At 46.2% G+C, this 14,498-nt stretch overlaps 2 protein-coding genes across 2 annotated transcripts in view; one reads left to right on the top strand and one right to left on the bottom strand.

Moving 5' to 3' along the window:
• The first annotated feature begins 496 nt into the window (after window positions 1-496).
• On the top strand, window positions 497-8,322 carry map1lc3a (microtubule-associated protein 1 light chain 3 alpha). The gene is made up of 4 exons (XM_005928923.2): window positions 497-677; window positions 3,641-3,696; window positions 4,527-4,633; window positions 6,763-8,322. The coding sequence occupies exons 1-4, from the start codon at window positions 638-640 to the stop codon at window positions 6,926-6,928; spliced, it is 369 nt and encodes a 122-aa protein (XP_005928985.1). The 5' UTR covers window positions 497-637; the 3' UTR covers window positions 6,929-8,322.
• A 3,613-nt stretch (window positions 8,323-11,935) lies between these two features.
• The window catches only part of eif6 (eukaryotic translation initiation factor 6), a 5,102-nt gene continuing 2,539 nt past the window's right edge, over window positions 11,936-14,498 (bottom strand). The window contains exons 5-7 of the mRNA XM_005928924.2: window positions 12,959-13,135; window positions 12,694-12,878; window positions 11,936-12,501 (exon numbers count right to left, since the gene is read on the bottom strand). Coding sequence (XP_005928986.1) covers window positions 12,492-12,501; window positions 12,694-12,878; window positions 12,959-13,135 — 372 coding nt within the window. The 3' untranslated portion in view covers window positions 11,936-12,491. The remainder of the gene's footprint in view (window positions 12,502-12,693; window positions 12,879-12,958; window positions 13,136-14,498) is intronic.

The raw sequence follows: 14,498 nt of genomic DNA, 5'->3' as shown, positions 1-14,498 counted from the left end.
GACCACTGTTTGGGAGGGATGGTTATATTGTGTATCTGGAATGAATTTTAGGTCTGTACGTCCATCCCATGGGGAATAGGAGCAGTAACAAAGGTGTTGCGTTTATATTTTTGTTGAGTGTAGATGGAGGATAATGGATAAAATCAACACAGCTGATGAAAAGTATATGAAAATGTCTATGAACACAAACAAAACCATCAGAGATCACTGAGACACCCCATCCCCCCACCTCCTCTAAAACAAACCTAGGAACGCCCCTGCTGAAGCAAAACACAGCCTGACATTACAGCTGATTCACGAACCTTTCGTCATTTCCTCTCAGTACAAAATGAAAACACTGCTGTGTCGCGTTAAACTCTAAAGCACCGTGTGAATCACGGGCTGGTTTGTATAACTAGTTAAACTTTGCACTTCTGTTAACGTGAATGCAAAGCTGCTCTCTGGGTTCAGGGATCGATGCACGGCCCCTTTAAATGCAGCGGGTGACGTCAGAGGCTCGGTTTACTGTCTTTGTTTGTCCGGAGCTGTTTTGGCTTCAGACGAACCAGAGACTCGAACCGAAGAGACGGACCTGCGCTGTTGGCTGTAACTACTGCGTTATTCATTTGTGTATAACTGTTTAATAACCGGGACCGAGATGCCGTCCGACAGACCCTTCAAACAAAGGAGGACATTTGGTAAGAAAGCCCCGGGGATGGTGTTATTTAGCTGGCTTAAGTGCCTGCAAACAGCCGCTGAGCTGCTAGCCCGTTAGCCGCCTAGCTCAGCTCTTTGTATTTAAAGTGCAGTGAAAGGGTGTCGGTGCTGTGTTACTGTAGCTGCTACAAGTGTCCGGGAGCTAGGGTGGGTAGGCTAACCGAGTATTTCTTTAGTCGCGAATCAAAGGTGAAAATCCCGTTTTTACTGTGTGAGGCAGCAGCCTCCGGGCCGAGAGGTGTTAAAGGGCCATCTGGGTCACTGTCCGGCTAGCTCGCAGCCAGCTAGGCCTCCGTTTACACGGCCGGATCACCTCACTGGTCTGTGTTTGCTGAAAGGAAAAACAACATGTGCTGACACATTATCCCAACACACGTGTTCAGCGATTTATGTTGAAATATGAGGTCGAGAGACAGCCCCCCAGAGCCGGGCAGGGAGGAGCCCGGAGTCCGGCTCGTTGCATAATCTTTCCATTTACAGAGAAGCAGAGATGCAAGAAACGCTGCATTCACCGCTCTGTGCTTATAACCTGCTTTCAGCCGCTCTCGTAGACCTGTGCGTGCTGTTTGTTTAGCAGCTGTTTGAATTGTGTCACACTGACACACATTACAGAAGTGTTACACAACAGGGGACATGTTTACCACACTTGGAGTTACTATAATACGCTTTCCAGTTCACTTTTATTCATATAGCACCAGTTCATGTTAGGGTAAACACCCCCAGAACCCCAACAATCAGAGGATCTCCTGTGAACTGCACATGGCGACAGTGGGGAGAATGAACACCCATTTAACAGGAAGATACCATTCTCAGGGAGAAGCAGCCATCTGCCTCCACCTTTTGATGGAAGGCAAAGCAAACCACAGAAGAGAGAACAGCCAGTCGTCTGTTCATTGCAGCAGATACAATAATGTTTTCAAAAAAGTCACTCAGCAAATATTTAAACGCTTCATTAAAGAGTCGCTCTCGGACGACTAAGATTTCAGTGTAAACATTACTGAAGACGGGCGTCGCGACTGCAGCATCATAAATCCTGTTATGAAGCCCTGAGCTGAGCGTTTGCCCCGCCGCCATCTTGTTTGGATTGAGCCTATCAACAGGAAAGAGTTTACTGAGGTCACAGCAAGGGAGCAGGCCGTTTTCCCATGGACCTCTGCAAATCTGCGACCAGATGAGTCGCCCTCTGCTAGCCATTAAGAAAAGGGTGTATCATTATTTCAGCATCCTCTTCCTGAAATTTGATGGTAGAAGAAGAAAGAAGAAGATGTGATTAATAAAGACAGACTTCAGCCTTGGTTTGTATTCAGTTGCCGACACGGACAGCTGGAAGCACAACGGCTGAGTAATTATTCCTGTTGTGCCGCTGCCTGGGGTGCATGGTAGTTGGTGCATTGTAATGCAAATTCTCTGTGGACGAGTCTTCACGATCACAAAAAATCAACCATCACCGTCTGATACCAAAATTTTTTGCACTTGTGTCCTCGTGGACGTGAAAAGTATAGTCGAGGCTGATTGTTCGGGGTCACCTGATCCAGCCCTAACTTCATAAAGCTGATCAGAAAGGAAAATGTGAAGCCTGATCTTAGAGGTGTAACTCTCTCCAGGAGCCAAGTGAGGACGAATATTTACATTCAAACTAAAGACAGGTGATCTTGCAGAACCTGGAGCAGGACTGTAGCTGGCTTCCAATAAACACCTCCACACTGAAACAAAGGAGCCATTCACACTCAGCTGCTGCTGCTCTGAGCCACCTGAGCTTTGAACCCGGCCGGTATTTGAAAAAGGAAAAGCAGTTTTTCTGAAATAGGCCAGTAGGAGGTTCAGAGAGGGCAGCATGCTGTAAAATTAGATAGTGAGGCAGTAAAAAAAGAAAAAAACATTGCAAAGCTTGAAATGGGTACTGAAAGGAAAGCCTGTGGGCATTAAAGGAGACGTTTAACATAATAATAATATGCAAAGCTGTGAAGAGATGCAAACGCCAGAGCTCTGCCTCGAAAATAAAAGAGACTTAATGTGAAAGAAGAAGCCAAAGAGACTGATGCTAATTAACCACGTGGTTAAACAGATCCTCTCTGACTACACCTAGTTTACTCTCATGTCATTTTTTTTCATCACTTTTAAGAAGCTTTAAGGAGTCTTTACCTGAAAACCGACTAAAATGATCTTTCAGTCGCTGGTTCGTTGTCTCCCAGTGTTGCAGCTGTGTGGGGGAATGGCTCTCTGCACTGCACTAAACAGCTCTGTGATCTCTGAATGCATTCACACATCACACTAGAAATGAAACGTTACAATATGGCGAGGAAGCAGGAGGTTAGAGTACACAACAGGGATGCAGCGAGGACACAAACTTGTAGCCTTGTAGAGCTGCGGTTCCATTTTTCCCTCATCTGGAACGCAACATTTGTCACGTCTTGTGGATTTTCTGACAAAACACAAACTCAGTCTCCATCTGGAGAAGAGAGAACTTTAAATAATACAGATAATGAAAATATCCAGTGTTTTCCACAAAGTCACATTCTATTAGATAATAAATGAATTCGTGCTTATGTGTGCAGTGCATTCATAAAAGCTCATACTGAGCCAGGAGAATCCTGGAGCACAACAGAGCAGGAACCAGCTGCCCCGCTGATGAACTCACCATCATGGCCACAGTATCCTTGGTGAGCTCAGCGCAGCGGCACATGAAGCAGGTTCTGGTTAAACTGACCCTACAGAGGTGACGGATGGCTGCCATCACCAGCTGGTAGAGCTGGAGTTTGTCTGATTACAGGACTCGAGGCAACACCCACACGTCCAGCCTCACTGTAGGGAAGCAGACATGAAGTCAGAGTTAGCTGGTTGTCATTGGCTGGACTTTCAAAATAAGAGCGAGGATGGTTCCTGGTTCGACTGAACAAGAAATTAACTTTCTGTTTTTGTGACCATTTGTGTCTTTTCTCCACAGCTGACCGGTGCAAAGAGGTCCAGCAGATCCGCGAGCAGCACCCCAACAAGATCCCCGTAAGCTGCTTCACACTGCATCACACCACACTTCACTGAGCTTTGTTAGTGGAAATAAAGATGATTCCACTGGGATGAACCGCAGGTTACCGGAGTGCAGGAAGCAGAGGGTGCAGTGTCTGAAAGCAGCGAATCAAACCAGTCTCCACTTCAGAGCGATCGATGTGATGCTTCGGTCCACAGTTGACCTTGTACTAAAAATGTCTTCCAGTCAGAGATTATATTTAAAGATTTAGATCATATTTCCCAGAACAGGTTTTAATCTGAAATCAAGTTTAGTTAATTTTGTCTTTGTGAGCTAAAATTTCAGATGTGACTTTAAATAATTACCTCAAAGTCTTACAGCTCACAGACTCCCAGAAAATCAGGTTTCAACCACAGACTGTACATAAAAGATGGACATGATTAACATCATGTGACCTGTTGTTGAGTCCTATTTCTGAAACTTCAAAGCAGAGTGTTTTCCATCTTTACTGTCTGCAAGCGAAGTGCAACTGTTGTTTACAAAATGAACATTGTGTTTTCTTTAGACAGACTTGAGGCTAGCAAGCGCGACAAACAGGGGAGTCGCCCTCTGCTGGCCATTAGAAAGAACACGTTAAAATGTCCGACATGCTTAGACTAGAAGAAGTCTGAGGTTCAGTTCAAATACAGTCATGTGTAGTTTTAAAGAACATGGCAGCAGCTAAAATGCTAAAATCAAGCCTACAGAGCAGAACTTAAACCAATCAGAGACTTCATGGTGGCCGTGTGCATCTTTTGTATACAGTCTATGTTTGTAGGGCAGGTTTTGTCTTAGTGACACTCGTCTGTGTGTTTTGTGCCTGCAGGTGATCATTGAACGGTATAAGGGAGAGAAACAGTTACCCGTTTTGGACAAGACCAAGTTCCTGGTACCGGACCACGTCAACATGAGCGAGCTGGTCAAAATCATCAGGTAAGCAGAGCTGCACCAGCATCAGCACTGCAGGTTATTAGCTGCCATGTGTGCAGCTGTCAGTGAGCGTGCATTGTAGTCTGTAGTGTTTAAAATACATTTACTGCAGTTTCAGGTCGGTGGATCTGGCACAGTTCAGTTTGCCTGATGAGGAGGAGAGGCTCATTCTGTTCACAGAATAATGGGCCAATAAATTAAAAAATTTACAGTCCAGCAGTAAAGACATATAATAAACCATAATATATCTGTGGTTTGTGAGGCCACTGGTAATAATTATCATCCAAATGCTGAGGAGGCAGAAATAAGATCTTTTTAATGTCAATCAGCCATAAGAGTGAATTAGCTGTAGGTCTGTCGTGCACCAGTGGATTTACAGATGGTCAGCGTGCTGGAGTTTGTACAAGATGAAAGCGTTGGCCTCTAAAGTGAAGGCTGAGGGTGGAAAATGAAAGAGGAGGGAGGTGAAAAATGATAATGCAGAAGTGTTCCTCGATTCAACATCCTCAGTGTTTAGAAAAAGCTCCGTCAGAGTTTCTGTAATGAAGCAGGGTTCAGTTCAGTGCTGGGCGCTCTCAGCACACGTTTGTCTCAGCCGCGGTGTGAGATCCTGTGATGACTAAAATATCAAGCGTGCAGTGTACTCCACCCAGGACAAGGTCACCAGGATCTCACCCTGGAGCCACAGCTGGGCTTAGCCTAAAGAAGGCTTGGTGCACCCCAGTGGGCCCACCACCCAAGGGGGGCGCTGTAGGGGTTTGGTGCAGCGGGGAGGTCCTCGACGATCTCCTCTGAGACTCTGCTCAGGAAACAACGGCTCTTCATTTCACTGTAATGTTGTGCTGCCCGAAGCCCCGCAGATGACGACAGGTCCAACACAGGAACAGCATATAGCCTGTTAATTTTCAAAATAAGAGTCTGCAGCCTAAAAGCTCTGCTGGTGAAACACTTCATGTGTGATGCGAAGCTGTGCGAAGGACCGAGCAGAACAAAGTCAGAAGTGTCAGATGGGTTCATCAAAGAGCCAGAAGCCACAGATAAGAGATAACAGCTGATTACCTGCAGCTCAGGTGTGTGAAGCTGCTCCTGATGCAGACTCAGTATGTGCAGGTTTTTTGATTAAAGAGTCTTGGAAATGATAACCAGCAAGTTTGAGTAATAATTCACTAACTGGAGACTTTTATGGACAAAATAAATCTTAAAAATAATCAGCGGATGAATCGATGGTGAAAGTGATCTGTGGTTCAGCCTTCGGTGAATCGGCTGCTGCTTGTTGATTAAAAGCTCTAAACGAACATAAAAGGATATTAAAATCAATACGCAGAGAGCCGGGCGGCCGATGTAAGACCTTTAGAAAAATGCGCTCGCTCATCCTGGACCTTCTCAGGACTCACGTGATCGACTTCTCAATCAATTCTAAGTGATTTTAGGCGAGTGGATGGGAGAGGAAGGCGGGGATTAAAGTGTGCGCTTTATGCCCGGCGGCTGTGGTCGTGTAGTTCAGAGGCAAGAATGTAGATGTTTTATACGGCGGTGCCTCGTACATCATGTCAGGAACCCAAACTATGAACACAACCTGCTGCTGACCAGGTGGTGTGCTCAGCATCAGTTACCATGGTGATTTAGCCAGGTGAAAGGAGAGCCGCTTTCATGAAACAGAAATCTCTGACCTCAGCACCGCGCTCCGTAGTACGACCCTCTGAACCCTCAGTCTCTATGAAGCAGCAGCAGGAGGAGGCGCTGCCACAGCTGGAAAAAACAGTCGAGTGTTGGAAAACCCGCAGAGATCATTTCATCTCCCAGTTTCACTTCTATTCCTGCTGCAGAGGTGAAGCCACACCCACTGAGGGCTGAAGGATATGTCAGTTGCAGGAGTTCAGATAACTGATCTTATCTCCAGCTTGACCTTTAAAGTGAAGTGATGGGTGGATAAATTTTCCACTTCACTGTAAACGCTCATAATTCAGCCTTGAAAAGTTGCGCTGACTGTTGACGTTTCCTTTAACGTCTGAAACTTTTTCCTTTTTTTGTAAATCTGTGACCTGCCCTGATTCGTCTGTCGTACCTCTGTCATAACAAACTGAGTGTTGGCGATCCTGTAGCACCATAATCCTCCCTCCTCCCTCCTCCAGGCGCCGACTGCAGCTGAACCCCACGCAGGCCTTCTTCCTGCTGGTCAACCAGCACAGCATGGTGTCGGTGTCTACGTCCATCTCTGAGATCTACGAGCAGGAGAGAGACGAGGACGGCTTCCTCTACATGGTCTACGCCTCGCAGGAGACCTTCGGCCGCTGCTAGGGAGGGAGAGCGGGGACGTCCTCGGGTGCTGTGAGAGAAGAAAGGGCGGACGACCAGAAACTCCGCCTCCAGCAGCGCCTTTTCTCCACCACCCCCCTCTCTTTCTCTCTGTCGTAGTCGAGCACCTTCTTCACTTTGGTCAGTCAGTAGCTCCGAAACCCAGAGAATATCCTGTGTCTCCTTCAAAAAAAATCCGATCGGATTTTCCTCCCTTCTTCTGTTGGCCCCCCACAGGCTGAGTTCTCTTATTTTGAAAGGGTGACACAAACCGACTAGTGATAAAGAAGTTTTTAAACGATGTCTCGATGATGCGTGATTGATTAACCGATCGGTTTTTCCTCCGTTACGCTACACACGTATCAAACTTGAAACCAGGCAGGCGGAGGTCAGGGTGTAGCCTGAAGGAGTCAAAGCTGATCAGTGCATCAGCAGATTTGTAAGCTAGAAGATTAGTGTCTGAGAAGTTTCATTTTTTCCTTTTTAAACTCATTTTGAATCTGTTTTTTTGTTGTTTGAAACGTAGTTTAGTTTGTGTTTGTAGCTCCCAGTTTGTTTCCTGTCAGCCGAAGCTCAGCGCGCGCCAACGCTGGCCAACCATCGGCTGACAATCGGGCTCAAGATTACTGTGATCCTCATCGAGCTGTTAGCATTCACAGTAATTTTCCATGTGCAATATTTCTCCTGACACTAACGCTGAAAAACACTCGCCGTTCATATCGTCTGTCTTCATTCACGACCCCGTAAGCACAACGGCGCGAGGTCCCGAAGACACTCAAGAGTAGGGTGTGTTTGACGGGAGGGACGACACGGCGGGAGGCTGTTATGCTTTTATTTTGACACGCTGAGGCGCTGCGGCGGCGCCTCCTCCCTGTAAGAACACCACGGTAGCATTCACATAATAAATGTATTTAATGTAGGATCTGAATGAGCTTCTTTTGCACATCGATTAATACAAATATATAAAAAAGACTTGGTGTAGGTTTTTTTAGTAATTGCTGTATAACAACTCTCTTTTGTATCTGCTCCTCGTTTCCGTCTTTAACAGGAATTCACTGACAAAAAAAGTTCTGCACTACGAACCTGCATGTTTTACTTTCCTTTTTTTATAAATGTTTGTTGATTTTAAGCTCTGGATGTGATTGTATTGTTTCCATTTAGTCCTTTTTGATGTCTCCCAAACCAAAAACTGAAAGTAAGTGAAAATATGTTTGAAACTGAAAAAAAAAAAGACCCGTGTTCGTTTAAAGGATCGTATAATCGAGCTGTATTACAGAGTGTGTGTTTCTTTAGGCTTTCTGACGTTGTCACTGTACTGAGGGTGTACATAGATGCGTTGCTACAACCTAATTCAAATTATTTGCCAATAAATAAATAAAAAGTTGCCTTTAAAATGATGACTCGGCTTTTTTCTGCTTTGTTGTGTGAAGTCGCTTTCAGACGTCTGCTGACTGCGATGGTGTTCAGAGGCAAGACTATAGAAACTGTTTTTGGACACCAAACTGTGGACCTGACTGTAGCAATAAATGATGAGACGACCCCCCTTCAAAGGTTTGTGCGATAGTTGTGCATCAGTTTCTCAGGTGGGAGAACTCGCCTGCAGGTCCTGGCTTGTCTCCATCGTACTGAGATCCAGCGACTGAAGGGTCGACTCGGCTGCGTGCTTTGGATCAGTGTCGAACTACGTGCAGCTTTCAGGCCAAGGACTGCGGCTCGTCCAGCAGCAGTGTCTGAAAACATGCTGCACCTCCCTGCTTTGTTCCAGCCTGTGCTGACTCAGCTCAAAGTTCAGTTCTGGTCTCGTTTGGAGGCTCGTCTTGTGCGGGTGTTGAAACCATCTCGCTGCTTTCGTGCTGTGAAGTCTGTGTTTCACCTGAAGTAGCCTGAGAAGCTTTCTTTGCTTTCTGGCAGAAACATCAGTACTCTGTCGTCTGACTGTGTTTACTCTGACTCTGGTTTGGTATCAGCAGGACTACTCATCCTCCACTCCTTCGTCAGACACTGAACTCTACTTTTTACATCCTTTGTCTGATTTTTACAGTTCACTTCATCTCGTGAAGCTCTGTTCTTGTCTCCTGGCTCAGCAGCCACTGACTATTTACACAGAAGCACCGTTTATAATTAAACCTGTCACAGCTGTGGAAAGTTACCCTTAATAGTCAAGTAATCCTGACACGTCTGACTCCCACCCATCCTCAAGAAAGCATCCACAAAGGACAAAAACCATGTTTCACCTCTGTCATTTTAAGTTCCTCAACACCTGTTTCCACCTGCTTTGACTTAATTGTTGGACCATTCCAGAGTCTGGGGACAACAGCAGAGCGACCCTGTGGTATTTAATGGAGCTGATGCACCAAACTGAGGCTTTAAAACACATATTGTCTATTTTACAGTCAGTCAAAGCAGCTGAGCTCAGACAGGAGAGATGTGCTGTCTTTGCTTTGTACCAGATTTCTAAAAGCCAAAGAAAAGTCCACAAAAGTATCAGGGGTTATTTGTGACAGAAGGAGAGGAGCAAGAGTGAAAAGGAAGTTTTAGAAGATGGTGCTGAGACCTGCTGTGATGGTTTGGAGAGGGTGGAGCTGTTCAGAGGAGGTTCGTGGATGTAGTGAAGGAGGACATGCAGAGGGTCAGTGCGATGGATGAGCTGAGACAGGAGGAGGTGGAGGCAGATGAGTCGCTGTGGTGCCCTCCTCGCTTCAGAGCCTCCTTTAAAGCGATGTTTACATCTAGAGCAGGGCGATATGTCCAAAAATATTTATCACGATATACATTTAAAAATTAGCGATAACGATATAACTGACAATATAATTGACACCAGACAAAATACTTTACAACTCCACAACTTTATTAGTGCAAAAAACCATCAATGTATTTTCACTTAAACAAGCAGCTGTTTTTTTTATCTGCATTAAAGTTATATAAAAATTTAACAGTGCAAATTCCTCGCTGACAGTTTAACCAAAAGGCATTTCAGTGGAAACTGGCCGACACATCCTCAGCATAACCATGTATAACATCCACAGAACTTAAAAAGAGGTTATACACACACAACACTGTAACATTATGTTGAAGCGCAGTACGTATCACTCCGCGAGGCTCCGCCTACGATGCCGTAATGCTCCGACAATCCATCAAGCTGTGCGGCTTCGTAGCTCAGCAAAGTCGTACTGAAACATCTGACAGATTTTCGAGCGCCGTGCACATAAAATCGTTTCGAGGTCAGTAAACACAACCAGAGTTCATACATAAGACACACGGGATTATAAGGGGCTCTGTCGACTTTCAGAAAAATCAAAGGATTGATTTTAAGTGCGCCGTATTTTCCAAACAATACGGTAATACCGGCCCGCTAGCACGCGCTACCAAAAATAGTGCTTCGTTGTGTGTCTGACGGACGAAAGCTAAACCAGTTCCACACCAGTGAAGCTGCAGCTTTTTTACAAACCAGTTCTGGTTCATCGGTTTCATTTTACGAAGCTTACTGGAAAAACGACTTAAACCTGTTGGTTAAATCTTTGACTTTAGTTCAAAAGAAAAAGGCTGCTTTTTTGTTTCCTTTATGGAAGATTTTGATTTAGTGAGTTAATAACCTGTTAAATTATGTGACCCCATCTTTATATTTTATTTTCACTATGTATGAAAGTTGCTAATATGTAAGAAATATCTATTCTCTGAATCTGTAATATATGGTGCATTTTGTTTGTATGTTTATATTACTAATAAAATTAAAAATAGTTTCATTTTATGATCCGCTTTCGCTCTTCTTATTCTGCGTCGCCGCAATGTGCGTATGTAAACAAGGCACTGCGCATGCGCTTTTTACCCATATTCTATCGCGATATTTCATTTTCCTATCGTTGCCCAAAATTACACCGGTATTACCGTGAACGGTATGATATAGCCCAGCCCTATTTACATCTTCCAGCGACACAGCTGTGATGTCATGGTGCTGATTAGGACCACTTAGTTTGACTTCAGAGCAGCTTCTGTGAAACACTGACATCGTCAGATGAACTTCAAGAAACCTGACACCTTTAGGAGTGACGCAACAGAATCGTCTGAAACATTTTGTTTGGCTGAAAAAGTGTTTGTAACATTCATCCTCTCACACATGAGCTGCAGGTACAAACCTCATGAAACCATCTGCACAACTAAAGAGACGAGTGGAAAAACACAACATCTCTAAGTAACAGCAAACTACTGATAATGATAATAAACTGCTCAAGATGTCACCATCAAGCCTGCAGGGGGCTCTGTACAGAGGGAAGTTCCCACCAGAGTCAGAATTTGGCCTCATACTGTGAACATTCCCAGAGGCTCAAAAAAGCTGGGAAAAACTAACCTGTCTGCACTTCGAGGTCCTCCCACTCACAGTTTTCATATTATAAAGGGAACGCTGTGCATGGCTTCATTAGACGTGCTGAAAGGGCTACAAAGGGTCACCACAGCAGGGGGCTCCATGTTTGATGCAGCAGATTTTTACACCAGATGCTCCTCCTGGGATTGAATCAGGTGAATGTGTGAACCTCTACAAAATAGAAACGTATCATAGAACAACGAGCTGCTCTGAGGGTTCAGGCTGGACAGTCTGCTGCTGCAGGTGTAAACACCTCAGGTCAGAATTCACCGAAACTCCCGAAAACTTTAGAGAAGGAAAGAAAAAATCTGCAAACATTGTTGAGAAACCTTCGTGTGTTGTAGTGAGTCCAAGTATTAAAAAAACAGAAGCAATCATTGTGCAGAAATAAAATCTCGCCCTCATTTCCTGTTAGACAATTTTGTCCAAACTGAGGGTGGAGTCCCTCCTGAGGGTCACCAGATTCGTTTTAGAGGGAAAAGCTTCGACTTCTTGGAGCTTTGCCCTCTAAAACAATCTTACTTCCATGCACTCCAGGAGCTGCACATCATCTCCGGCTTCCAACAAACCTCTTATGGAGGTTTTGCAGCTGTGAGGTCAATCCTCACTGTGAGTTTTTGAAAGGAGAAACAGAAAAAGCAGCAAACAGATAAAAAGATGATGGGCTTTATTTTTTATACAAGACACACAAGACATTAAGAAACTTCCTCCATGTCTAGTTTGTCTCGTCACACAGTCTGAGGAAGAACATCCATCTCTGCAGGAGCGTTTCCTGTGTTTGCTAATTACACTGCGCTCTCATTGTTACCGTCAGAAATCATTTCAGAGTAAGTGCACAGAAACACGTCATACAAATGTGTTCTGACTGACTTTAAGAGACTAATCGAGCCGTTCTGTACCCGAAGCATCAGGGTCAATAATCACATCCAGCACAGGTGCACATCGTCACTGTGTAACCACAGGGTTATTATTTCTGCATTATTTCCCTCTCTGCCCGTCCCCGGTCCTGTGAAACCGTTTCAGGTGCCAGGATGTTTTACTCTACCCGGGAAAAAGGTGTTGGAAGTACGGAAGGAGAAACAGAAGGAGGCTGTTGGAGTTAAAGGGAGTCGTGTTGTGTGGAAGGAGAAGTGTGAGGTGCAGAAATGAAGTCCGGCGGCAGAGCTTCAGGCAGCAGAGCTCCTCGATGGCAAACGGGAGGCAGGTCTACGCCATGCTGATGGGAAACAGAGCAGAGAGGAGGAAGGTCAGACTACAAGGTTTACACGTCACCTCATTTCCACCTGCGAGCTCCAGAATCAGAGTTACTGTCCCTCAGAGGCAGGAACAGCTGCAGGCAGTGATCCTGCTTCAAGCGTGCAGGACCAGCCCTCGCTGTCGTGTGAGTACAGGTGTGTTTGTGCGTTACCTGTCGATCAGCGAGTCCCTCATGCTGGTGGCGATGGCGGAGGGCTGCGCCGTGTCACCGAGTCTGAACACGCTCTCGATGACCGACAGCTCCGTGCTGGTCGTGTCCAGGCCGCAGAACGCGCTCCAGTCGTTGACCACCATCCCCGCCGCGATGACCTCGCTGCCCCGGTTCACCGTGCCCGCCTGAACAGGAAGCCGGTGAGAAAAATTACAATGCGTCTCGTACCGTCGAGTTCACGTGACGGCGTGCGGGCTGCACTCACCACCAGGGGCACCTGCAGCAGCGACGACAGCTCGTCCTGATCTTCTATCGACGTCTTCGGGTGGACGAGGCCTCCCTGGTTGCTGAACGCGCAGTACGAGCCGACGAGGACCTGCTCCGCTATCGTCTGACGGAAAACCTCCACCTTCAGCGTGTCCGCCAGGATCTCCTCTGTCTCCTGGGAACAGAGTGAGTGTCAGCATGAACCCGGGGAAAACCATACTGCTCTCACAGCCACAGATTGTTGTATTCACTTCCACCACACACAAACACGGCGCTGTTCGCTCTCAAGCTTTAATTTAATGTTTGGCATAAAACGCTGGCTGTAGTCCTCTTTGGTTTTTTCAGTGACCTCAGTGCTCCATTATTGAATCTCTCTCTGTACAAACACACAGTGAGCAGCATACAAGCAGCTTCCAGGTGCATTACCTCCACCTTCTGGCAGCTGTAGCACATTACACCCCATCAGGCGGCTAAAAACAAGGCAAACCTGTTTCACACTATCTGTGATTAGGTCCTGTTATGTACCCTTGTACTTGCGCCTCTGCAACAGGAAGTGGATCACCTCCAGTGTCCAAGTGTTGATTCCTCAACTGATTTTCATTTTTGGGAAGTGGATGAAGTTGCACGGGGACAAATACGGTGAGACGTCAGCGAGGACCGAGACACAGCTCCTGCACTGAGCCGGCTGAGAAAGCACGAGCCAGAGTTTCAGGTCACATGCCTCAGATGTGTCACTCTCACGCTTCATTTACAGCGCAGACGTCCGCCCTCCAGAAACCAAACTACAGGATGTACAGCAGCGGTCCCCAACCTTTTTTGAGCCACAGACAGTTTAATGTCAGACAATATTTTCACGGACCGGCCTTGAAGGTGTCGTGGATAATTACAACAAAATAAAATGATACGACCGAGACATGAGCTGTGGTATTCTGTAAATATAATAATAAACACTGTGTAACTTTATTAGCAGCGTCCTCCTGAAACGCACCAACAACACTGAGGGTAACATCCTCCTCTCTGCCCCTTAATGCTCTCTGGTCGCTATGGTAACATGTAAATATTTCTTTCAAAATAAGACACAACTACAACACGGGAAAAGACCCAGGGAAACCGAGTTAACGATAAAAACCCTGAAAACCATAAATGTCACACCTCTCAACTCTCGCGGGCCGGCACCAAACGACTCACAGAGGGGGCGGGGCCTGCGGGTTGGGGACCGCTGCTGCAGACCTCAGCAAATGTGACGGTTTCTGACGGTGTCTGAAGCTCTGACAGAGTTCAGACTGAGTCAGTCCCCACTCAATTTCACTCAGTGTGGAAGAACACAAAGACCAAACAGCTCACAGTGATAACGGCACGCTGTCATCTTCAATCGATGATGCAAACCCAGAGGAAAGATAAAAAACGGCGGGTGTCCTCCTGGCCTCCCCCTCCTCCTGGCCTCCCCCTCCTCCTGGCCTCCTCCCTCCTCCTGGCCTCCCTCTCCTCCTGGCCTCCCTCTCCTCCTCCTGGCCTCCCCCTCCTCCTCCTGGCCTCCC

The sequence above is a fragment of the Haplochromis burtoni genome, unplaced genomic scaffold, assembly GCF_018398535.1.
Source record: "Haplochromis burtoni strain Fernald_Lab_line unplaced genomic scaffold, NCSU_Asbu1 Contig_117, whole genome shotgun sequence".
NCBI lineage: Eukaryota > Metazoa > Chordata > Actinopteri > Cichliformes > Cichlidae > Haplochromis > Haplochromis burtoni.
The sequence above is the reverse complement of the archived record's forward strand: the minus strand, read 5'-3'. Positions and strand labels throughout refer to the sequence as shown.